Source organism: Pelodiscus sinensis, chromosome 20, assembly GCF_052426305.1.
Source record: "Pelodiscus sinensis isolate ZL-2025 chromosome 20, ASM5242630v1, whole genome shotgun sequence".
Lineage (NCBI taxonomy): Eukaryota > Metazoa > Chordata > Testudines > Trionychidae > Pelodiscus > Pelodiscus sinensis.
Window position 1 is genome coordinate 20,744,751 of NC_143071.1, and position 24,895 is coordinate 20,769,645.

Below are 24,895 nucleotides of genomic sequence, written 5' to 3' on the forward strand. Positions count from 1 at the left end.
CATAGTCAACTTGTGGAACTCCCTGCCAGAGGATATAGTGAAGACCAAGACTTTAACAGTATTTAAAAAAGAACTAGACACATTTACATAGGATAGGTCCATCTATGGCTATTAGCCAGGATGGGCAGGAATGGTGTCCCTAGCCCTGTTTGTCAGGGCTCGGAATGGACAACAAGGGAGGGATAATTTGATGATTACCTGTTCTGTTCATTGCCCACAGTTGGCAGAGAGGATACTGGGCTAGACAGACCTTTGGTCTGAGTCAGTATTGCCAGTCTCGTGTGCATATGGTTTTATGACTGACACTTGGAAGTCCTGGAATGAACTTCTGGTTTCATTGAAGACAAAGCTCCAATTGACTTCAGTGGAGCCAAAATCTCACCCCGGATGTTTACCTAAATTCTCTAAAGCTCTTGGCTGTGTCTACATTGGCATCCCTTTCCGGAAAAGGGATGCTAATGAGACGCTTTGGAATAGCAAAATCCGCGGGGGATTTAAATATCCCCCGCGGTATTTGCTTTAACATGGCTGCCGCTTTTTTCCGGCTTGGGGATAAGCCGGAGAAAAGCGGCAGTCTAGACATGATTCTCCGGAAAATAAACCCTTTTCCGGAGGATCTTTTATTCCTACTTTCAAGGATCAATAAAAGATCCTCCGGAAAAGGGTTTATTTTCTGGAGAATCACATCTAGACCCCCGCGGATTTTGCTATTCCAAAGTGTCTCATTAGGATCCCTTTTCCGGAAAGGGATGCCAATGTAGACACAGCCCTTGAGTTTATGAACTCAGGCAGGAGGTTTCCCAGAAATGGGCTTTCTGGGCAGTGACTAATCCTATATATTTCTGTCTCAAACAAGGTCTGGCTCTATGAGTAGGGAGTTTCAGGGAGGCCTGTAGGACGGGGCTTTCTTTGAATTTGATCCAAACTGGTTCCCGGGGGAGGAATCCCACGGGGAAATCCTGTGATAATTCTGACAGTCAGACAGGAGGGAAAGCCAAGAAGGGACATCTGCACATCTTAGGAAGTTTCTGCTACCTCTGCAGTTCCCCCAAGCCCTATGCCTCTTGGGAAACTCTGAATTTATGACTAGGGAGAAATGCACCAGTCCCTGTGTTCTTTATACCACAGCCCAGTCCTGAGGCCACAACCTGCTCAGGGAACAATGTTTACAACTTTAGCCCAGACCATTGTTAGGAAAGGAGAGCACTGGACAAATATGCAACCTAATCCAACTTTCTCCCAGCAGCTGGAGATCGAGGGTCAGGTCCATCCTTGAATCAAGCATTTTTGCTCAAATCAAGTGGCAACTGATCCATGGATCTATCCACAGGGAGCAGGACTAGAGGACCTTTGTGGTCCCTCGCACCCCTCTGGTTCTACAGCCTGATCTTTCTCAGTTCCCCCTCCCCAGCTCCATCTATGGTTCTTCTTCTGTGTTTTCTTTTAAACCTAAGGCCTGATTCCCCTCCCCCACACACCAGCCATGTCCTTGAGTAACTCGGGAGACTTCAGTGGTGCTTTTCCTGATCTACACTGGGGAGAGTGAGATGAGACTCAGATAAACATTTCATAACACTTAAATGTTCTTTGAATGAAAACAAGTCCCTCTATTTTCCAATGAGAAATCCCAGGAGCAGTCTGCCCCTTTCTTAACCCCTCAACCTTTACCTGCAGGTCTGTGCAACACAACAGGGTGCTGTAAGGGAATTTCCATATCCTACTGCCTCATTCTTCCGATGCTCATTGCCTATTGCCATATGCCCCCCCCCCCCCACCTCCTGCTTATGACCTTCATACCAGCCTTAGCAGGCAACTTCTGCATTATCCTTTATACCCATGCTGTAGTCCGACAAACAGATGGTGCTGTCAGAGACAGATCTGTTTTGGTTTCATCTTGGCTTGTAAGTTGCATTATTTCACCCAGGAACCTAGCACATACAATTCCATCGGCAGGGATGTGAGTAGAAACCACTGAGCAGAAAACTGTGTACAGCTATTCCCTCCTTCTACACCCTCCCCACGTCCACCAACAGCACACAGGAGATAAGGTGACCTTTCCAATTGAAATACTGATTGCCACAAATTACATTATAAGAGGTTCCCCCCAAAAAACATGTTGAAATCTGAGAAGTGCTGTGAAATTGTCTTTGATCAGAGCCAATAGGGACTGAGAATGGTTCCTGTCTATCTGTCACTCATTTAATTTAATTTAATTTAATTTCTTTTAGGTTTGTTTCTTTTTATTTTTAAATACCTGATCAGTATGGAGACCCCAACGTCCTCACAGTTGGTGTACACTCTGCTCCAGGTCTCTTGAATCACCTTTTTCTCGGCATCTGACAGCTCTTCACTCCTTTCCCATCTTTCAATCTCCATTTCTCCCTGGACTTTCTCCATGAAAAACAGCCGGCACAATCCTCCAGGAAGCCAGGAGGAGATTGAAAAGAGAGATGTGTGTGTATGTGTATCCTCTGAGAAAGAAAAGGTATTTGTTAGGTGGTGCAGCAGATGATATTGTCTCTGTCTATGTCTGTGTGTCTATGTCTGTGTGTGTGCGTGTGTGTGTGTGAATGTGTGTGTGTAATTAAAATATATCCAAGAGATATAATGCATGTAGTTAGATTTCAAATCTTCTAGTGCTGTCCATTGCTGTAGTTTGCTTCAGCTCAGTGTGTGCATGTATGACTCTGACTCTGATGGGAAACTGACTAAAAGTAAAATATTCAAAGGCATTGCAAGACCAGCCTCTTTACCAATGTGTGAACGTGAGCTCACTTTCTCTCCCTCTCTCTCCTCCTCTCCCTCTCTCTCTCTCTCTCCTTGAACAGAGAGAAATGAAAAAGAGGTTCTGTGGAACATCAGGATCCTCTGCTTAGGGGATTTTATGACTACAGGTCTTTTTTCAGCCTTTGTAAACAACTTTGAGGAAATGCAGCATCTAGAGTGAGCAGTTAAAGTTATCCCAACAGCTGGCTTAGCCTTTTCTATTTCTTCTCTCTCTTGCGTTACCTAATGTTGCAGGAAATTGTGTTTGGAAGGAAAAATCCCTGCTTGCTTTTGATTTCTAGTCTGTGTGTTTAAGGTGGGGGTGGAAGGCAAAGGAGAGAAAATACCTATTAAATCAATGTTTAACTTCAGCTTGAGCTAAATTATTTTCTGTCCCAAGGGGATGTTTTTAATTATAAGAATTTGCTATGTCTTCTTTTCTCCAAACACAATGGGAGAGGAATGTGGGCTTAGGAGACTCCTGGAGAAAACATATGGGTATATTATTATTGGTGTTTATCATTTTGTAATGGGAAGTGCATTGTTCAGATATTCTTTCCTCCTGCCCCCCCCTCCGGCCCCCATCTCAGGTAGCACTTTGGCAGGCAGGAAAGAAGAGTGAATTAGAGGAGAAGAGAAATACTTGTGTTATTGGTCAGGAATACGATACCTGCTGCACAGACATTTGCATATAGACAGAGAGAAAAATCTTACAGGGAGGTGTAGTAACAGACAATATCCAGAGGGGGATTGGAGACAGAGAAATTGACGGACTGAAAAAGTGTGTAAATATATATCAGTCTCTCTCTCTTTTCCTTCATCTGGTTTGCCTGTCTGTGTATACTCCTGCAGACAGAGAGCTCCATTAGACAGACTCACAGACGGGTCAGTGCTATAGTGATGGAGAGGTAGATGCTATAGGCAGACAACAGAATCCATGTGAAAGACAGGCCCACAGGTGCTACTGAGGATAGCCAGGCAGAGCAGTCTGATTTTGTTTTCTGAAGCAAGGGCCATGCCGAGCACAGCTGGTTGCTGGAGCATGTGTGCGCCACAAAGCAGAGAGTGTTATCTTGTGCTTGTAACCCAGCTGGGCACGGGGGATGCTGCTGGAGCAAGCATGTACCTGTGGAGTGCTCTCTGTGACTTCCCATCACCTATATAACCTAGGAGCCAAGAGGAGAGCCCTGGCTAGGGGGACATCTACACTGCACCCTTCCCGCGAAATAACCTACACAATTTGTGCTACTCAAATTGCGTAGCTTATTTTGATCTAATTTCAAAATAGCTTATTTTGAAATTTGGTGCTGTCTACACAGTGGCTATGTCTACACTGCAGGGGGTTTCAGAAAAAGATACACAAATTGCAAACTGCTTGTTTTCTGCTTGTTTTTTTTTTTAAAAGAGGCTTTTCTGACATTTAGCCCGTCTACAGGGGGCCAAATGTCAGAAAAACCTCCTCTTTCAGAAGATCCCTTATTCCCCATAAAATGAGGAATACAGGGCTTCCAAAAGAGTGCATCTGCTCTTCTGAAAAAAAAATGGATTTTTTTTCCTAGACGCGGCGGAGTTTTTCCGGGATACTTCCGTTATCCTGGAAAAAACGCCGTAGTGTAGACATAGCCAGTGCCAAGGGTCGAAATAAAGTGCTATTCTGCAATGTCCCTTAACCCTCGTGGAACACTCAAAAGACACGGAATAGCTATTTTAGGATACTTCCGGTATCCCAAAATAGTGCTGCAGTCTAGCCATAGCCAAGCTGAACAGTGGAATGCAGACTGCGGTGCTATCTGTTAAGGTTCTCCCATGATCCTCCTTGGATCTGAGTACCCAACAGTCTTCAATGCAGCCCTCTGAAGGAGAGAAGTGCTCTTAACCCATGCAGGAAACTGAGGCACCTGGACCAAGTGACTCATCAAGGTCACACAGGAAGTCTGGGGTAGCCCAGAAATTGAGCTCCTGTCTGGGGATACTAGGGGAGCACACTAACCACTGACCCATCCTATAGAGCAACAGGTGCCCTCTAAAGCAATTTGCCTTGGTTTTCCCATGGTGCTTTGCTTTTGGTCACTGTATGGCTGTCTTTTCCCCTTTGCTGCAGTTCCCTCTTGCTTCCAGGGGCACTTCATGTTCCTCCTTTTTTCTTTTGGGGCCTGACTCTTGTCTCTGTTGCTAATGGCTTCCCGTGACTCTTCTGATCAGCAATAGGGAGAAGATAGAGGAATGGGTGTGGTGGAGTAACACTTCCCCATGTAGCCAATCAAGAGACTATGGGGCATTTTATTTGCACCTAAAAGAGACTCCTGACTGCACATAACACCTGTATTGCCAACCCCTCTCCCCCACACACATTGAAAAATCAATTAACCTCCACAAATTGCCTTTAAAAGCATGAGATTTCAAAAACTAATACATTTGGGTGGGGTTGATTTGCCTCCTGTTTTTGAGCTTTTGGGGTGTGCATTTTCAAGCCTTTCTTCACAGGCATGAGGGTTAGAAATTTACCTTCTTTTCTGGAAATCTGAGATTTTCACACAATTGCAAAACTCTAGGAGCTGGGGCCTTAACAGAAATGCTAGATACTATATGAATCATGGACATTGCAGCAATAAAAAGTGCTGCAGAATTCAGTACATTCATATATTCTGTAATTGTACCTTTTTGTTAAAATGTAGGAAATTGTGCCCTGGATTGATTTCCAAGAGGGAAATAAATTTTAGTGAAAACTTGAACATAATGAAAAATGAGAAATTGCACTATAGACAATATGAAAGTGTATGCAAATATTCTATGATGAATGTATAGTCTATTTCACTGTTTCCAGTTAATTACCATTTTTGTATGAGCAAATCTCTTACACAGCAGCAGGAAATATTATAAAAAGCAAGAGTATGTGACTATAAGACTGTAATAAAATGGGACACACAAAGAGGGATACAGTATTACCCTGACTCATGTCATGTGGTTTGGGCCAGGCAATAAAGTTTAATCTGTTACTGGCTTAGCTATGTGATCCCCACTCCCCTTTTTTTATTTTTGCCTCATGGCAGTGGTCATTTCCCATGGTTTCCACTGGCTACTGTTACAACAGGCAGGGAGGCCAGAGCAGGTATAGTACTTAAAACATCTTTTAACTCATTTGAAAAAACGAGTTCAAGATGACACTGTCTCTTTAAAATGCTGGAGCTTGCTCATGCTATCATCCGACCAGCATTGTCATTTTAACTGTCATGTGCCATTGCAATATCGCTTTGCTAGGTATGTAAAGTTAGCATTAAGAACATAAGAACGGCCGTACTGGGTCAGACCAAAGGTCCATCTAGCCCAGTATCCTGTCTGCCGACAGTGGCCAGCACCAGGTGCCCCGGAGAGGATGGACCGAAGACAATGATCAAGCGATTTGTCTCCTGCCATCCCTCTCCAGCCTCTGACAAACAGAGGCCAAGGACACCATTTTATCCCCTGGCTAATACAGGCAGTCCCCGGGTTACATGAATCCGACTTACATCGGATCCCTACTTACAAACGGAGTGAGGCAACCCTGCACTAGCTGCTTCCCCCCAGCAGACCAGGGAGACACGAAGCTAGCGTCCCCCCCCCCAGCATACCAGGGAGACGCGGAGCAGCTTTTCTCAGCAGACACCTCAGCTTGAGAATAAAGGACTGAGGAAAGTGAGGTGAGGGAGAATAAAACTGAGCTCTGGAGAAATGTTTGGCTAGAGTTTCCCCTACAATATGTACAAGTTCCGACTTACATACAAATTCAACTTAAGAACAAACCTACAGTCCCTATCTTGTACGTAACCTGGGGACTGCCTGTAGCCTTTTATGGACCTAACCTCCATGAAATTATCTAGCTTCTCTTTAAACTCTATTATAGTCCTAGCCTTCACAGCCTCCTCTGGCAAGGAGTTCCACAGGTTGACTACACGCTGTGTGAAGAAGAACTTTCTTTTATTAGTTTTAAACCTGCTCCCCATTAATTTCATTTGGTGTCCTCTAGTTCTTCTATTTAGGGAACTAATAAATAACTTTTCTTTATCGGCCCTCTCCACACCACTCATGATTTTATAGACCTCTATCATATCCCCCCTCAGTCTCCTCTTTTCTAAACTGAAAAGTCCCAGTCGCTTTAATCTCTCCTCATATGGGACCCGTTCCAAACCCCTAATCATTTTAGTTGCCCTTTTCTGAATTGTATGTGAAATATACTTACAACATTGTTCAGTATATTCAGGGCCTGATTCGGCCTCTTCTGAGCCCAATCCAGTGCCCAGTGTAGCCAATAGGAGTCTTTCCATTCATTTCATTAGCAGTTGGATCAGCCCATGTGGTGTCATAAATATTTGTGCAAACTAGGTACTAAATGAGAGGAAGGATGGTCCACTGGTTAGCATGCTAGCTGGAGACCTGGCTTCAGTTCCTGGATTTGCACCTGACTCTCTCTTTGATCTTGGGAGAGTCATTTAGCTGCTCTGTGCCTCAGTTACCCATCTGCAAAATGGGGAGATGATCACCTCCCTCCCTGACAGGAGTATGGTGAGGATAATTACATTGCAGATTGTGTGATGCTCTGAGCTATGATAATGGGGTACATAAAAGTACCTGAGACAAACAGAGATGCTACTGAGTGTGCGAGGCCTTGCCTAGTACTGAAGAAGGTGTGTTTTTACAACGAGCTAGCCAATGCAGGACAAGTTGACTTGTCCATATAATTCCCCTAGTGTTATTTAATATTAATACAGTGGTAGGACCGAGAGGTCCCCGGCAAGATTGGGTCCCTTTGTGTTAGGTGCTGTACAAACATGGGAGACAATCATGATGTTCCTCGGTGGCCTCATCTTTATTGTGACTGACTGTTGCTGTGCCTAGCATGGCACAAAACACAAGACCCACAGTCTCTGCTTGAAGGGCTTTCAGTCTAACCTGGGCTGAGTAGTCAGCACATAGCAGGAAGCCCAGGGAGAGAATGACCAGTCATTTGTGGGTACTGCAGAAGTGAGTCCTTTGGAGGGCAGGGACCTGAGAGAGAATTGTGATTTGGTGGGCTGGCTGGGGAGGGAGGCAGGGACTCCTTGTGTGGGGTGAGGAAAGGGTAGCCTGGAGAAAGACATAAGCATGGCCTGGAATGAAACACACATGGAGCCCCCAGGCTGGTACCTTACCATTGGCAGAGCAATGAAAGTAGAGGTGACATGATGAGCCAGGGAGAGGCCAGTAAGAGGGGAGAGCTGTTCCAGGTATGTGCACTTATATTTGTGCGAGGGTTTGAAACTTCTTGTGGGGGAGGAGGTCCCTCTGTTTTCTCTGCAGGCATTTTATACAATCACAGAATCACAGGTTGGAAGAGACATCAGGAGATCAATGAGTCGTCTAACACCCTATTCAAAGCAATTTCACTTCCTTTCCATTTACGGCTGACCGCTTTCCCTCTGTCCTGCATCATTTATCTCCTATTCCCTTTGTCTCATTCACTCTCGCCTCTGCACTGGGTTGGCCTCACCTCTTGCTCTGTGTCCCTCCTGCCATTCTCCATCTCAGCAACTCTAGGGCTATATCTACACTGACGGTTTCTTGTGCAAGAACTCTTTTGCAGAAGAGTTCTTGTGCAAAAAATCTTCCACGAGAGCACGTCTACACTGCCATATGCTTTTGCACAAGAGATGTACTTTTGTGCAAGAGCATCCATGGCAGTGTGGATGCTCTCTTGTGAAAGAAAGCTCTGATGGCCATTTTAACCATAGGGGCTTCTTGCGCAAGAAATTCATGTTGCCTCTCTACACTGCCCTCTTGTGGAAGAGCTCTTGCGCAAGAGGACTAATTCCTCATGGGGAGAGGAATAACTCTTCTGGACGAAGCCCTGTTTTACAACACTATACTGTAAATTTACTTGCGCAAGTACACTCGTGCAGTGTAGACAGCAGGCAAGTTTTTGCGCAAAAATGACTGTTCTTGTGCAAGAAGCTGCCAGTGTAGACATAGCCTAGGGGTACGTCTAGACTGTGAGGATCTGTGCATTTTGCGTATCTTTTTCTGATACTTTTGTCGGAAAAGGCTTTTCTGAAATTTGGCCCGTCTAGACTGGGCCAAATTTTGGGGAAAAAAAACCCTTTCAAAAGCCCCCTTCTTCCTCGTGGAATGAGGAATATAGGGGTTTCCAAAAGAGCGCATATGCTCTTCCGCAAAAAAAACAACAACAGCGGAGTTTTTTCAGGGTACCTCTGGTATCCCGACCCCCCCCCCCACAGTCCAGCCATACCCTAGTCCCATCCCCTCTTTTCTTTTCTGCCTCTCTGCTCTGTCTCCCATCTTCATATCCTGCCCCCTTTGACCCACAGCATGCTCTGCCAGCCCTTCCGCCCCCGCTGCCTCTGGAAATGACAGACAGTGATCTGCTGGCAGTCAGAGAGCAGAGAGATCAGAGTCTTGTCAGTTTCAAGCTGCTTTGGAGACAGTCAGTGCAGGCTTCTTGCTCAGCTTTGGCACTTCAAGAGCAAGTGTGTTCTTGGGCACCCTCCCTTTCCCCTGCTACAGGAGGTGGTGAAGCGATGTTGCCATGCATTGCAATCCCATTTAACCACTGCTCCCGCCAGCCCCATATTCCCTCTCCAGCCAGCCCACCAAGTCACAATTCTCTCTCAGGTCCCTGCCCTCCAAAGGACTCACTTCTTCTGAAGTGCCCATAAGAGCCAGGGGAGACTGGCCATTCTCTCCCTGGGCTTTCTGCTGCGTGCTGACTACTCAGCCCCGGTGAGACTGAAAGCCCTGCAAGCAGAGACTATGGGTTTTGTGCCATGCTAGGCACAGCAACAGTCAGTCACAATAAAGATGAGGCCACCGAGGAACATCATGATTGTCTCCTATGTTTGTACGGCACCTAACACAAAGGGACGCAATCCTGCTGGGGACCTCTTGGTCCTACCACCGTATAAATATTAAATAACACTAGGGGAATTATATGGACAAGTCAACCTGTCATGCAATGGCTAGCTCATTGTAAAAACACAGCTTGAATGTTCTAGCCTGGCTCTTCTCTCTTTCTGCACCAGCTCCACTGTCTTTTCCACTGTCTTAGCTGTCCTGTTCCATGCGTATGCTGGGAGCAGTGTGAAATTTACTCGGCTCCTGATCTGAGAGGGGGATGTAAACTCAAACCAAAACTTGAACTCCCAACAGCTTTGAGTCTGCCTGTTAGATATTCCTGAGCATTGCTGCCCAATTTGATTTAACTCTAATTCTCAGTTTAACCTTTTAGTTTAACATTTAACTCTAGTTCTCAGGATGAAAAATGTCTCTTGTGGCTGCAGCAGTCATGACTTTGAGTGCTGTCCCCTTTCCCTGGTAACTCCTTGCAACAGGCTGTCATGTCTCAGGTCCCTGTATGGAAATGTAGAGGCCATTCTCCCGACTCACCCTGACAGCCAGAACCGTGGCTCTTTAGCTTCATTTCAAAGTGGAGAGTCTCTTTCCGGCGACAGAGAATTCAAGAAGTAGGGGGCAATTGGTCATGCAGGAAGAAATCCTATCAGCCCTCTCCAGAAAGCATTCTGGGGCTCATGTCTGTACGAACAGCCCTGTCTTAGGCCAGTGATAATGTACTTAAGGGTCAAGGCAATCCCTGGGGAAGGGAAGGAGGGTGTTTGAGGACTCTCCACTGTGTGCATGAAGTGTTAGGCATGGCATAGAAATGCAGTCCCTTTACATTTCCATATCAGAATCAGCAGGCTGGAAGAGTTTTCAAGAGGAGGTGACAGGGTTTGTGTGAGAGGGGGTATGCTTCCCAATCCCAGGCTCTGCTCATTTCTGCTTCCCACCCAAAGCAGAGCTTGCATCCTCTGGATGGAAAACCCACTGCGTTGTGTTGCTGCTCTTTTTGCTCCGGGATCTTCAGCTTGTCTGCTCTAATGCTGCTGAGACTAAGCCCTCTGGCTTCCAGAATGGATTGCACGCATTACCCACCGTGCCTTGCAGCGCAATTTCTCTCTCTCCAATATAAGCCTGCTGTTGATTGGGAAGGCCTGGGGCGAAAAGAAATTAACAAGGCTTTAGGAAATGAGGGAGGCTTTAAGGAGCTCTCCACACAGCCAGGCACTCGGGAAGGGAGAGATTTTGCCTAAAGCCCATTTAAATGCTATGGACTCGCTGTAGGATCCCTCCCTCCATCACTGCTGAGCTCCAAGAGATTGCTGTGTAAACTGCAGCTTCTGTTCTGCCCTTGCTTCCACTGTGGGGATGCGAGAGTAAATCCGAAGGCCACAGAGGCCTGCATGCTGTGTATGCGCATTGTCAGGCATGCCACAGCACAAACTTGAGCTTTGAGGAAAGAGTTAAAGCAGCTGGCAAAAGCTGATGCAAGCCAGGCAGAGCCTGCCGGATGCTGGGACATTAGCTGCTTTGCTCGCCCTTTCTGAACTGCGATAACCTTGCTCTGCAGCAGCGCTCTGGTATCTGTCTGTCTCCCCTGCTCATGCCCACGGTTCACTCTTCCTTCAGCTTCTGGGCTGCTGGACCAGCTCTGCATTGCCTGTGACAGAGATTGTCCTGCAGGAGGCAGCTCTGTACCCCGGAGCTATAGAGTACAGGCGGGCGTGGAACATGTGGGCTATGCTGTGGCTTGGACCGGCTCCTCAGTCTGACAATGAAGCAGGGGTCGGGGTGTAGAAAGAGACACAGAAATCCTTCCCCATCCCAGGCCACAAAGTCACAGCTGGCTGAGGTCCCACCTGCATACCTGCTCCTTCTGTGAGGCTTGCAGAAAGTGAATCATTTCAACTGGGAGCAACATTGTAGACATCTCCTCTTCCCAGAGCATCCTGCAATGTGCACCGGCAGACTGTGCGGGGCCTGTGCGGGGAAGAGCTGAGCTCTCTGTCTTTGCCTACAAACTAGAACTCCCTTCTGGGTGTGATTAGTGGAGGAGGGTAGGGAAATCACACCCTCCTGCACCGGAGAGGCTGGAAGAATTGGGGTTGTATCTGTTCAGACCCTAGGGGTGTTCACCTACCTCTGCAGCATGTAGGTGCAGGTCACTTGCTAGGACTATCTGAATCATATCCTGGCTACCGCAGCAGCCCCAGAGGTCAGTGCCCCTCTCGGGTGCCGGTTTTCTGCCTGCAGCACCTGACTGGCTGGTCGCCTGGGGGCTGTTGTACTTTGGTCTTGTTCTGGTTGCTGGGTGGAATGGGTAGGTTGTTGGCTGGTGGTGGTGATGGCCTGTGGTTTGTAGGAGGTCGGACGAGGTAACATGATGGCCCCTTCTGACCTGGAACTCTATGACTCTCCGTTGTGTAGCACCAGGAGTGTGACTGGTCTATTGCGCCTCTTGGTGCGGGTGCAGGGGCAGCACGGAGGTGTGGCGCTCACATGGAGCATGACAGGATCCTTGGTCGTTTATTCAGCTGGCCGTCCCAGCTGCCCTCTGTGGAATTCAGATGCTAACTAGAGTTTGCCAACACACGCCGACTTCATATGGGCTCCCCATCGCCGGGGCAGGGGAGTCCCTCCCCCAGCTGCCTGCACGTGAAAGAGCCTGGCTGAGCAGATGAGCCAGAAGGGCAATAACCTCAGGGCTTGTCTGCACGACCTTGCTCCATTGGTTTAACCTAAGGAATCCATGTATGCTGATGTAGTTAGCGGAGAACAAGCTCTGGGTGAACATTCTCACTGTGGTTTAAACCAGGCCTTGGGAAGTCTGATTGCAGTCGACTGGAAGCAGGTTTGAGTGAAGTGTCCACACAGGGTTTGCACCAGTTTAACTAAATTGCATTAAAAACTGAGGTGGCCTTCCCATGGAGACCTGGCCTATGGCTCTGCTGGAACAACGGAGGCAGGAGATTACAGAGACATGCCCTTCAGTGAGAACACCCCGCCCCAGGCCCCGACGTTTAAGTCATGTGCCGTTAATAAGAGTGCCTGGCCTTTCCCACAGCTCTCCTTTCACCTCAACCACCTAGGCTACGTCTAGACTGGCATGATTTTCCAGAAATGCTTTTAACGGAAAAGTTTTCTGTTAAAAGCATTTTCGGAAAAGAGCATCTAGATTGGCATGGATGCTTTTCTGCAAAAGCTCTTTTTGCGGAAAAGCGTCCATGGCCAACCTAGACGCACTTTTGTGCAAAAAAGCCCCGATCGCCATTTTTGCGATCGGGGCTTTTTTGCGGAAAACAAATCTGAGCTGTCTACACTGGCCCTTTTGCGCAAAAATTTTGTGCAAAAGGGACTTTTGCTCGAACGGGAGCAGCATAGTATTTCTGCAAAAAGCACTGATTTCTTACAGTAGGAAGTCAGTGCTTTTGCCAGTGTAGACAGCTGGCAAGTTTTTCCAGAAAAGCGGCTGATTTTCCGGAAAAACTGGCCAATCTAGACACAGCCTTAGTGTTCTAGAAATTCACAGCAAAGTCCTCAGTTAGCTGCAGCTTCTGGTCCTCAGAGGCAGGTCCTGGTCAGGATCCAGCTTGAGGTGATAGAGACAGAGAAACAGGGTGCGGGGATGGGGGGGGAGGGTAATGCAGGGAGGCAGAGAGGGCAGCCGGTAATGTATGGTGTCACCCAGCACTAGGCCTGACCATCAGTAGTGTCTGAGGAGCATAGGTCCCACTGGGAAGGACGGAAGAGAGGGACTGTGGAAGTTCAGGATCCTGCTGACCTCTTTGAAGTGTGTGCATCCGGGGAGCTGGTGACATAAATAAAATCCCCCCTGGAATGCGCTACCATCCGATATTACGGAGACAAACAGCTTAGCCGGCCTGCAGTAAAAGAGGATTAGTGCCTCTGTGGAAAGTCTTGTGGAGAAACGGAAACGGCCGGGGGCCTGAGGACCTGCTGCACTTGGTGGTGAAGCAGCATGGAGGGCTGGTCCCGGGATGATAGAGCCAGGGCAAGTGGCTTTTTACACTCCCTATAGTGGGCAGAGCCCTGGGTGCTTCTGGATTTGTGGAAGGTTGGGTTTGCCTAGGCGGGGCAGAGGAGAGGAATGGGGAGCTGGGGGTGAGCTACTGTTCCCGATGTAAAACTCACCCGTTCCGAGAACGGAAGTGAAACTGCTGCCTTCCCACACGTGATGCGGAGAATCAAAACTTTCTGGCTAAATGTGGTGTGCTAGGGTGGGGGTAATAGAGAGGGTGCTTTAAAAACACCCCCCATTAGATACACTAGATAAATGCCACAGGGGACAAGAATGTGACCTTGGGCTGAGCTGCCAACCCTCCTTAGGCCCTGCTCAGCCTTCAGTTTCTTCTCCCTCGCCTCAGGCTCCAAGCTGCCATGAAAAGCTCTGTCCTTCTGCAGTGAGCCACCTACACTCAGGTCTCTGCGCCGGGTGGACATGGTCCCTCGGCTCTGTGAGGCCAGGACAATGCAAGGAAGGCCCGGAGCTAATCCAAGCCCCGGTGTCCTCTGGGGTGTTCAAGAACCTGAGCCGAAGGTGACTGTGTGACCCCCCCGGCCCGAGTCCAGAGCAGTCATCAAGCAGCCCTTGCAGCTCAGCCGCAGCGACGGGGCTATTGGGAAGCGCTTTCAACAGAATTCCCTTTGTTGGAACTTTACTTTGTGAAGCTGGTCTGCTTGTGCTGGGGGGGGGGGGGGGGCGCTACAAATCCAGCCCACTCCAAGGCTCACATCATCTTGCATTTGGGGCCAGCCCCTGAAGCATGCACAGTCAAGGAACCTAGCTCCTGTTCCAGACAAGCTCCGTTTCTTATTCAGATCATATTCCCCAGGCTCCCCATAGAGATTCATTGATTCATATCTTAAACAGAAAAACCTTCAGAGCCCACTGTGTCCGGACCACTCTCAAGATCTAGGGTCGGAAGTGTAGCTGAGGCTGCTCCCAGGCCCTGGCATTTGAACTGGGTCTCTCGTCCTGTCAGTCAGGCTTGTTTGGAACTGAACCACTACAACCCCGGACAAGTGCCATGAAGTCAGTCCGCTGCGCTCTCTGGGCCAACGCCAGCTGCGGAAAAGTGTTTTTCTTCATTCCAGAGAATGGCCAGAAATAATTTCTATTCAATTAACACCGTCAGATCTTCAGCTGGGGGAGCTGGTGCAAATCCGTGAGCTACTAGGACAATTTATACCAGGTGAAGATCAAGGCCCAATGACCGGGAAGCTGTTCCATGCACTTAACAGGTCCTGTACTGGAATCTTTGGGAGGTGCAATTTCTAGCTCAGGACACCCAGAATTGTGAATCCCCATGTGACCCTCTTATCCTCAGCTAGAGAGAGCTTTGCTGCTGCTAAGCTACATGTCAGCTCCCTGACACACTTGCTCATCTGCCTTGTCAGCAAAGCTTGGCTGGCAAGTAACAGTGGGTACGTCTAAACTACATGGCTCCGTCGAGGGAGCCGTGTAGATTTGTTTGTTCGGCAAAGGGAAATGAAGCCACGTTTTAAATAATCGCAGCTTCATTTAAATTTAAATGGCTGCCCTGCTCTGCCGATCAGCTGTTTGTCTGCAGATCGGGGCAGTCTGGACGCTCCCCTGCCGACATGAAAGCCCTTTATTGACCTCTCCGGTAAACCTCATCCTACGAGATATAACGGGAAGGTCGATAAAGGGCTTTCAGGTCGGTGCCAGAGCGTCCAGACTAGCGCACTGAGCCGACAAACAGCTGATCAGCTGTTTGTCGGCTCAGCGTGGCAGCCATTTAAATTTAAATGAAGCCGCGAGTATTTAAATCGTGGCTTCATTTCCCTTTGCCGATCAGCCTAATCTATATGGCTCCATCGATAGAGCCATGTAGTTTAGACACACCCAGTCAGTGCACCCAATCCCTGGGTTCCCGAGACCTCTCTCAGAAGAGAGACGCTCACAGAAGTGATTAGGTTTGCTGACCCCAGTGGGTGTGGCTAGCTGAGAACGCACCCTCCAGTTTAATACCCAGCCCTCGGGAGGCCCTGAAATAAAACACGGATATGCTTCTTAACAAAGAGCAGAGCTCTCAGTGAGATAGCACAGGAATAAAAGAGACAGAAATGGGTATAAACATAACAAAACACGCTCTCTGCTGAGTAAAATGTAATTTCAGCTCATTAAAATCTGAGTCTAATCAGGTTCTTCATCTGCATTCACTTTGCAGCAACCCTTGCCTTCTAGGCTCAGGGGATCCTTCAAAGGCTCAGTGATGTTCTGCCTTGATGTCCCCCATCTACACAGCAGGGCTAAAGTCAAATGAAGCTACACTCCCTGAGCTACATCCATTGTGTAGCTTAAGTCGAATTTCGGCTTTTGGCGCTGTCTACACAGCAGGAAGTCGAAGGAAGAGCACTCTGCCTTCGACTTCCCTCACTCCTCCTGAAATGAGGGTTACAGGAGTTGGAGCAAGAAGTTCTCCAGCTCAACATTATTTCGAAAAAAGGCTTGAAGTGTAGATGTGCTCTATGTTATTTTGGAGTCACGTCAGTTATTTCAAAATAATTCTGCTGTGTAGACATAGCCTAACTGAACCGTCTCTGCTCCCTTATACAGGCAGTCCCCAACTTATGCGGATCCGACTTATGTCGGATCCGCACTTACGAACGGGGCTTTCTCGCCCCGGAGCTCGAAGGCAGCGGTCAGCCACCTCGACCTCCGGGGCGAGAAAAGCTGCTCCCGGTGCCCCTGGTCTGCTGGGGACCGTCTCCAGCAGACCAGGGGCATCGGGAGCAAAGCCACAGCCCCGGCGGGTTTGCTCGCGGTGCCCCTGGTCTGCTGGAGACAGTCCCCAGCAGACCAGGGGCACCGCGAGCAAAGCCGCAGCGGATCCCGCGCCAGAGCAAAGCCTCAGAGGCGAGGCACCCCGCCGCTGCGGCTTTGCTCCCCATGTCCCTGGTCTGCTGGGGGGGGGCACAGCTAGTGTGCCCTCCCCAGCAGACCAGGCTTTTGTTGTGGACCCTGGGGCAGAGCAGCTGGGGTGCTGCCGGTTGGTCCCGCAGCGCCGCTCTGGCCACTACTGGACCAACCCTGCAGCACCCCAGCTGCTCTGCCCCAGGCGTCCTGATTCAGCCGTTGCTGAAACTGACCAGCGCTGACTACAGGAAGCCCGAGGCACAGTTGCTCTGCCCCAGGCTTCCTGGAATCAGTGGCTGATCAGTTTCAGCAGCAGCTGAATCTGGACGCCAGTTCCGACTTACATACAGATTCAGCTTAAGAACAAACCTACAGTCCCTATCTTGTACATAACCCGGGGACTGCCTGTATTATCCAAGGGCATTTGCCTCTATTTCTATCACTAAGGGTACGTCTAGACTACATGGCTCCGTCGACAGAGCCATGTAAAATAGTTTACTCAGCATAGTCATAGAAGCGGGGATTTAAATAATCCCCACTTCATTACAATAAAAATGGCCGCCATGCTGTGCCGACGATCAGCTGATCCAGCACAGTGCGGCAGTCTAGACACGGCACGGTCGATAAGGGAAGCCTTTGTCAACTGCTCCGGTATGCATGAAACAGTACTGAACAGAACTGGTCCCAGAACTAATCGCTGTGGGACCCCCACTCCTTATGCCTCTCCAGCTAGCCTGGAAACAATTTCCCAACCAGTTTTGTGCCAACCTCCATATAGGTTGTATTCCCCTAGTTTGTTTCTGAGAAGGCCATGTGAGATAGTATCAAAAACCTTACTATAGTCAAGACATACCATCTTGACTGGTTCCTCCTACATACAAGGCTTGTTACTCTGTCAAAGAAAGCTATTAGTTTGATTTGATACAATTTGTTCTTGACAAATCCACGCTGACTATCTATTACTTATCACTTTATTATCTTCTAGGTATTTACAAATTAACTGCTCAATGGTTTGCTCCATTATCTCTCTGGTAATGAAATTAAGCTGACTGGTCTTAGCTATTTCAAAATAGAGTGTCCACACTGATTGGACGCCAGCTCACATTTAAGGCCACTTCTGGCAGGGCATCAGATCAGCAGTTACTTCCTGGACCTTCTGCTTCAGGCTATGTGAGGCTCTTGCTTAAGGGGACCCCCCGGTACAGCAGTGTCTCAGGCTTTTTCTCTTTGCCTGCTTCCTCGAGGGACAGCAGAGCCTTTTCTTCTGCCTGCTCCGGTTGCATTTGCGGATACCTCAGCTTGCCAGACATGGAGCCGGAGCTGTCTCTGGGCAGTCTTCAGCTATTGCAGCTTGTGCTGCAACTCATGCAGCAGTTTCTGCCAGCTGCAGCTCAGGCCCTGCAGAGCCCAACCCCCAGCTCCTCTGGGAGACCCTCCTCGGTGCTCTGCATGCGCGGCTCATGCAGCTGAGTCCAGCCCGCCCTGCCCTGCATACTGAGTCACCACCTCTGGTGTCTGGACACCAGTGCCGACTTGTGGGACCGGATTGTCATGGAGCAGTGGGGAGACCAGCAATGGCTCCAGAATTTCAGGATGAGGAAGGACACGTTTCTGGAGCTCTGTGAGTGGCTCACCCCTGCCCATAGGCGATGGGACACTCACATGAGACCCGCCATCCCCCTCCAGAAGCAGGTCACCATCGCCCTTTGGAAGCTTGCCATGCTGGAGAGCTACCGATCCATTGGGAACCAGTTTGGCATGGGGAGATCGATAATTGGGGCCATGCTCATGCAGGTACTTCAACTTCCTGAAGGGAGGTTCCAAAGAGGCTGGAGAGAGGCTGTTCTCAGTAGTGACAGATGGCAGAACAAGGAACAATGGTCTCAAGTTGTGGTGGGAGAGGTCCAGGTTGGATATTAGGAACAACTATTTCACTAGGAGGGTGGTGAAGCACTGGAATGGGTTACCTAGGGAAGTAGTGGAGTCTCCATCCCTAGAGGTGTTTAAGTCTCAGCTTGACAAAGCCCTGGCTGGGTTGATTTAATTGGGATTGGTCCTGCCTTGGGCAGGTGGCTGGACTTGATGGCCTTCTGAGGTCTCTTCCAGCTCTATGATTCTATGACCTTTCCCCCCCACCCCGGTCACAGCTGGCCCGGCTGTGGAGAATACAGAAAGATGGTCAGTCATTCCAGGCGGCACTGTTCCTGAAGCCTTGCACTCATCTGTGAGCCAAGAGTGACAGTTCTTGGCTCAGTTGAAGGCAACATGCTTAAAGCAAGGCCATGTGCATGCTGGCCAGTGGGCCCAGGTGTCCCCAGGTGTGGGTGCTGCCCGAGAGTGCAGGCATGTCTGTGTGCCATGTGCAGGACTGCTGAGTGTGTGTGTGTGTGTGTGTGTGTGTGTGTGTCCAACCTCCTTTTAGAGGTGGCTTGTGGTGGGAGGGTGGAGGGTGTCCAGATACCCTGTGGCAGCCTCCTGGGGTTGTATGGCCAGAAGCGGTGTGACATGCTCCCACGTCCACAGGCTGCTGCGCGATCCCTGGGCTGCAAGGGCCAATCGAGGAGAGATCAGCCCCTCCCCCCCCGCGTGTGAAGGGAATGTGATAGCACTCGCATGATGTTCTTTCCCCAGCCTCAGATGATGCCTGGGACACGTCCACAGAGAGGGATACCGGCTCCAGGGTCAGGAGGCTGCTGATGCTGGCCTTGTCCAACTCCTCCTCCTCCTCATCTCTCTCCCCTGCAAGGACAACAATGGGTGTCTTGAGCCTGGAGTCCACAGCCTGGGGGGGAGGGACTGCCGCACCCCCCCAGGATGCAGTCCTGGTTCTTGAAGTAAGGACAGGTGTGGGGTTCTGCCCCAGAATGGGAGCTGCCTTCCCTGGCTCTGGCATATGCCTGGCGCGGTCCTTCACTTTCATCCACACCTGCCCCTGTGTGCGTCTATTACCCTTGGTGGCCAGGCTCTCGGCCATCTGACCATAGACATCTGTGTCCCTGCATCTGGTATGGAGATCCCAGAGGTTGGTCTTGTCACCCCAAACCTCAAAAATGTCTAGGATCTCCACACCGGACCAGGAAGGTGCACACCCCTTTTGGGCCTGGGCAGGCTCCTGGGAAGTGTCTGACTGCTCCCTGGGAGCAGTGGAGCACTGGGTGGGAGCAGCAGATGGGCTCATTTTGGGGGAAAGTGAGGCAGGGGCAGCTGCGAGGTAGCTCAGGGCTGTCAGGGCCTCCTGCTGGCCACAAGCCCTTTCTGCTGAGGCTGCAGCTTTGAGGGCTCCAGAGGAAGCGGGGGAGAATATAGAGTTTGGCTGAGGGTGGACAGAGCGGCCAGCAGGGAACCTTGGGAAGGGCTGGAGGCCCCTTATTTCGAAATAACAGCTGCTGCCCTGTCTACATAGTGCCTATTTTGAAATAACTGTTTCAGAAGACGAGTTATTCTTTGTAGAATGAGGTTTGCAGATTTCAGAATAAGACGCCCGTTATTTCATAATTATTTTGAAATAACAGTATTGCTGTGTAGACGCTTGCATAGTTATTTTGGAATAACGGCCGTAATAGGGATCTGGAATCTCTCCACTCCTCCACGACTTTTCAATGGCTCAGATATCTCCTCAGTCAGCTCCTGGAGCATTCTAGGATCTATTTTATCAGGCCCTGTTAATAACTGTCCTTTCATTGTCCCCTGGCTGACAACGCTTGCCCCAGCCAGGTGATGTGTGATATTTTCAAACAGAACAATGCAAACAACACTCTGTCGTGCTGCATTCCACTGCAGCTAATAGGATTTCAGGGTGAGTAAGGAATAAGCTCTGCATGTAGTGCTTCACAGGGCTAAACCCAGGGGACAGCATGGTGTAACTGAGAGAGGGAAGTGGATAAAGGCATGCATGTAGCTATGGCATGAAAGGAGAAGTGGTCATTCTGTTTTGTGTAAGCTGGGCCTTTAAACATAGAAAAGTCCCCTTGGTCACTGTGAGCTTTCCTCAGTTCTGGGTGCTGAATGGGGCAGGTCAAGTCACTGTGTCGGTCTGTCTCTCCGTGTGTGGTGGGGGAGGAAGGGGTTCAGTCAGATAAGTAACGTGCAGTCGTTATCGCACTGTAAAACCCTAGGACAGACAAGGAGAGTTTCCTGTGAGGCAGCCAGGTGAGGCCAGCACTATCCCTCCGTCTGTGGCTGGCCTTGCTACTTTCCCTCCTGGTGAAAGGGACAGTGCTTGTCTCCTCTAGGGTTCTACAGTGGGGTAGTTTGCCGGAGAGTCAGCCTGTAGCTAAAGACACCTTCTTTTGGCAGTGAAAACAAAGCTTGTGTGTGTGTGTCCCTGCCTTTGTCTCTCTCATGGAGACTCTCTCTCTTGGTTGCTCTCCTGACCCTGAAATAAAAGTCACCTCGCCTGGGAAATGCAAGGCTGATCTGGGAATGGGGAACGGGATGAGGCATAAGCAAAGCTGCTCTTGGAAGGCCAGCAGTGGAGGGAAGAACGAAGAGGAGTGGGGAAGAGAGAAGATGGGGTTGGAGGTTTCCAGGGGAGGTTTGAAAAGGGACAGAGGTCTAATGCAGAAAAGGCTCGTCTAGAGGACAAGAGCTGCAGAGGGGAAGGCGCTTTCATTGCTTTTGAGCCTGCATGAAGGACAGAGAAAGGAGACAAGTAGAGAGACAAGGGCTAACAGCTCAGCTGATCCATGGGGAATTACATGCCGTCTGCAGCTTGTCCAATAGCAGAGGGAGGGAGAGGTTTGGAGAGGGCAGGCTATGGAGAGAGGAGTGAAACCAGGATTCAGAGCCCTGTATGCAAAGAAAGGGGGTGGAGAGAGTGGAAAAGGAGTCTGGCTGCAGCCATGTACCCAGAGAGAGGGAGCAGACCACTGTGATGGGTGTTCGAGGGCACTCAGACAGACAGGAAGAATAGGGGATAAGTAGGCAAAGGACTGAGGGCGGCGTACAGAAACGGCAGGTTGGGGAGGGGAGGCCCATGTAGTGGTGGAAGGGTGCATAATAGGATCACTTACATGGAGGGGGTACTTGCCTCTGGCTTGTCATTCTGGGGGCTGGCCCATTATGTGAGAATGGGGTGAAAAGCCTAAGCCACTTACAAGCTGAAGGGTTCAGGCTGCCCAGCCCTCTCCTATCCAAAGATCAGAGGAGTGTGTCCTCATTTGCTGCCCATTAATTACATCTGATCCTGCTCTAATCCCCTCTAAAACTGGTCATGAGAGCCTGCAGGTGACCGACTGACTGGAACACAACCTGCTGGCTGGGGCTGCCTGCTAGCCTGGGGAGTAGATGGGGCCAGGCTGAGGGCAGCGAAGCTGCACTGCATCTGCCTCCACGGTAGCACAGGGGATGTGGCCGGCCTTCTGCTTTCTGTGGTGGTGGAGAAAGAACCATGTGCACCACCTTCCTGGTCATCAGCACCCTGGCCATCCTGCTGCGGCGCCACTTCTTCAACAGGGTTGAACCGTACGTCTTTTCCCGTCGCGGAGCCCCAGGGCAGACAGCGGGGAGCGGGAGGGCCCCAGGCGAGGGGGCACCTGAGCTGGCTTTCTAAGAAGCGCCATCTGGGAAACATACGAGTCTGCAGCCACAAGGGACAGTGGTAATTAGCTAGGTTATGGGTAGTTTCCATTAGTGACCTCTATTGAACTGGATGTAGGGGGACTGTACCTCTCTGGCACCTGGTAGGCCTGATTTGATTCATACCAGTGTCAATCACACCACTATATACCTGGTGGGAGAGAAGGAGGAACAAGCCCCATACATACCCTGGCAGATGCATGTCCTCTATTATCTAACAAGCTTTTTCCTTCTCTGACTCAGATAATCTTGTTCTGTGATTCTTGAATCTCTTTTATAGGCCTCATTAGCAGAACTTTTATCTTGGTGGGGCAGGGTTCTGTTCTTCTAACCATGAGTCTTTCTCAGCCCTTAGGGAAACGCATACAAGAGGGGAGGTCAATTTCTTCTCCATAATGTGTATGCAAAATGCCCTGATTCAGTGTGGTTGGTAATGCAGATGGTTTCGTAAGGATATTAACCTGTGCGTGCACTTGTTTACTGTGATTGGGAAGCTGTAGCATTGCTGTGCAAACACATTCTGTGTCTTGCTTTGGAGAAATCTACACATTTCAGCTCTGTGTAGATTGGGAAGGAAATTCTACTGCCGCTAATTACAGACTTGCAGATCCGTGCTTCCATGCATGGTCCAGAAGTGCTGAGTGTGCACCCCCAAATCCCCCAGAAGGGATCTCACAGGATCAAGCCCTAACAGTGCAGACCAGCAAACTGCAGGTGCAAGATTGGGCTGCCTCTTTCAGTGCTTCTTTGTACTAATTTCTGGCAATATGGAAATGTCCCTTCCGAGCAGTGAGGGTTCTGATTTAGCGCAGGCTCTACAAGGGGGCATTATTGGCACTGAGTTGTTAATAGCTAGGGCTGAGCACCTGCCACACTTACTTACTGATTTCATGAGGAGCCCCACTCAAGTAAATGTGAGGGTTGAGGTGTAGTTGTACAGACTCCTGTAGCAGGGGTCTGTTTTGTACAGCAGGCCCTGCGTGTGTGGTGCTGAGCACTTGGAAAGTTCATTGATTTCAGTAGGGGTGTTTATTTGAGGTACAGCAACTTGGGGCCCCAGCTGCAAGCATTGTGCTGGGTGCTGTACAAACACAGTGAGAGACAGACCCTCCAAGGAGAGCGCCCTCCGTCACCCAGCAGTACAGTACACCGCCCTGTCACCTGGACTCTCCCAGAGGAGGGTTAATGGGTGTTGAGGTTTTCAGCTCTCGTTCAGCACCTGCTCCACTTTGGCGCAGATTGAAACGACTCAGCGCTAATGGCACAGTGCTCGCAGTGGAGCAGTATGAAAGCCCCCAAGAGCCTTTGCTGCACTCCAATGGGCCGAGGGGGAGCTAGGGAGCCTCTGCTGAGAGCGCAGCTGTTCTCTTCAAACAGCCTCAGCTTGAAGAGGTTTCTTTCAAAGACGCAGAAATCTATTTACCGGCGGAGACTGGAGACATCTGAAAGCAGGTCGATGAAATTGGCATTTAAAGAGCCAGCTTCCGTGTCTGATTCCTAGCAGGGTCTGGATGGTCCAAGCTGCCTCCTGGACTGCCTGGAGCAGACACAGGATTACAGGCTAATTGATTGCCCGTGAAATCCTGTTTTGAATAAAAGCCTCGTGCTTGCTCTGTGCTGTCCATCAGGAAGAGCACTGCCCTTGCCCAGAGGGAGGCAGGACTGAGGAACAGGCTGACATCCACACACTGAGTTGAAAAGGGACTGATACTGCCTGGTAACAACAGCGTGAAGCTGGGCACCATGGTCCAGTGGGCACTCCAGTTCGTACCCGTGGTCCAGGCCAGCATGGCTACCTCCCATAGCCAGCTGTGCCGCTTTAGCCTTACAGCTGTTACTCAAGCTAATGTTCACCTAGCTAGATCACAGCTAGCTGGGGCATGTCCACACAGGCAGTAATCACACCTTCCAGCTGCACTGTAGATGGTGTCAGAGAGCATGTTCCACCACAGTGATGTCACTACTACTGTAGGTCTGAGTGTGAAACTCCCATTCTTGGCACAAGTATTCTTTGAGGGGAGCCAGAATGCCAGTGCTTTAGTAGCCAAGGGGGACAAAGCAATTACAATTTATTGCTGACCTGCAGTTACAATTTATTTATTATTCTCTGCATCTATACGTGTACAAGGAATGTTATGACATGGTCCCTGCTCTTAGCTTACAGTCTACATCAGCTCATGGATCGTAACACCAGGCATGGGATGGGAAATAGATAGAAATGGGGGCTGGGATGCTAGCAAGAAGCTGAGCTCTGGGTGAGAGACTGAAGTCTGAACTTGCTTCCAGGGAAGGGGTGAGGGGGCATGTGTGATGTGGTCAAAGGAGATTTATAGATTTTGAGGCCATTGTGATAATTGAGTCTGACTTTCTACCTACCTGAGCCCAGGAAACTTCACCCAGTAATTTCTGCATCAAGATCATAACTTCAGCTGGCATGAAAGCCGGGTCTCCTGAGTCTTGCTCCAGGTTTCAGTGACTAAGCCCCAGCGAGTCAGTCACGGGGCTAGCCTGAAGCAGAGGAAGGACTAGAGTTCAGGGATTTCAGCTCCGTGCAGAGCCACAAGACCACCCACCGGCAAAATGTGTGCCACCTCCCCCGTAGTGGTTAGTCATTACACACCTCAGGATGAAGATGTTCCCATCTGAAAACTAAGCCCAGAGTCAAGCACAGCTCTCCTCAGCTTAACGGTGCCTGAAGAAAAGCCACTCTGTGACACGAGGGCCTTCTTCTGTCTCCACCTATGCACCAAAAATCAGACTGAGTGTTAGGAGGAAGGATGAGCACAG

At 49.6% G+C, this 24,895-nt stretch overlaps 1 protein-coding gene and 1 long non-coding RNA gene across 5 annotated transcripts in view; one reads left to right on the top strand and one right to left on the bottom strand.

Moving 5' to 3' along the window:
• Positions 1 to 2,833, bottom strand: part of CYGB (cytoglobin) — a 50,805-nt gene extending 47,972 nt beyond the window's left edge. For 2 of the 4 annotated variants that reach the window (XM_006136486.5, XM_006136484.5), the window contains exon 1: positions 2,255 to 2,833. In XM_006136486.5, the coding sequence (XP_006136548.2) occupies positions 2,255 to 2,397 (143 nt within the window). In that variant the 5' untranslated portion in view covers positions 2,398 to 2,833. The remainder of the gene's footprint in view (positions 1 to 2,254) is intronic. The other 2 variants (XM_006136485.5, XM_089771953.1) reach the window with 2 other exon arrangements.
• Positions 1 to 24,895, top strand: part of LOC142819094 (uncharacterized) — a 99,287-nt gene that overhangs the window by 44,843 nt on the left and 29,549 nt on the right. The window lies entirely within an intron of this gene.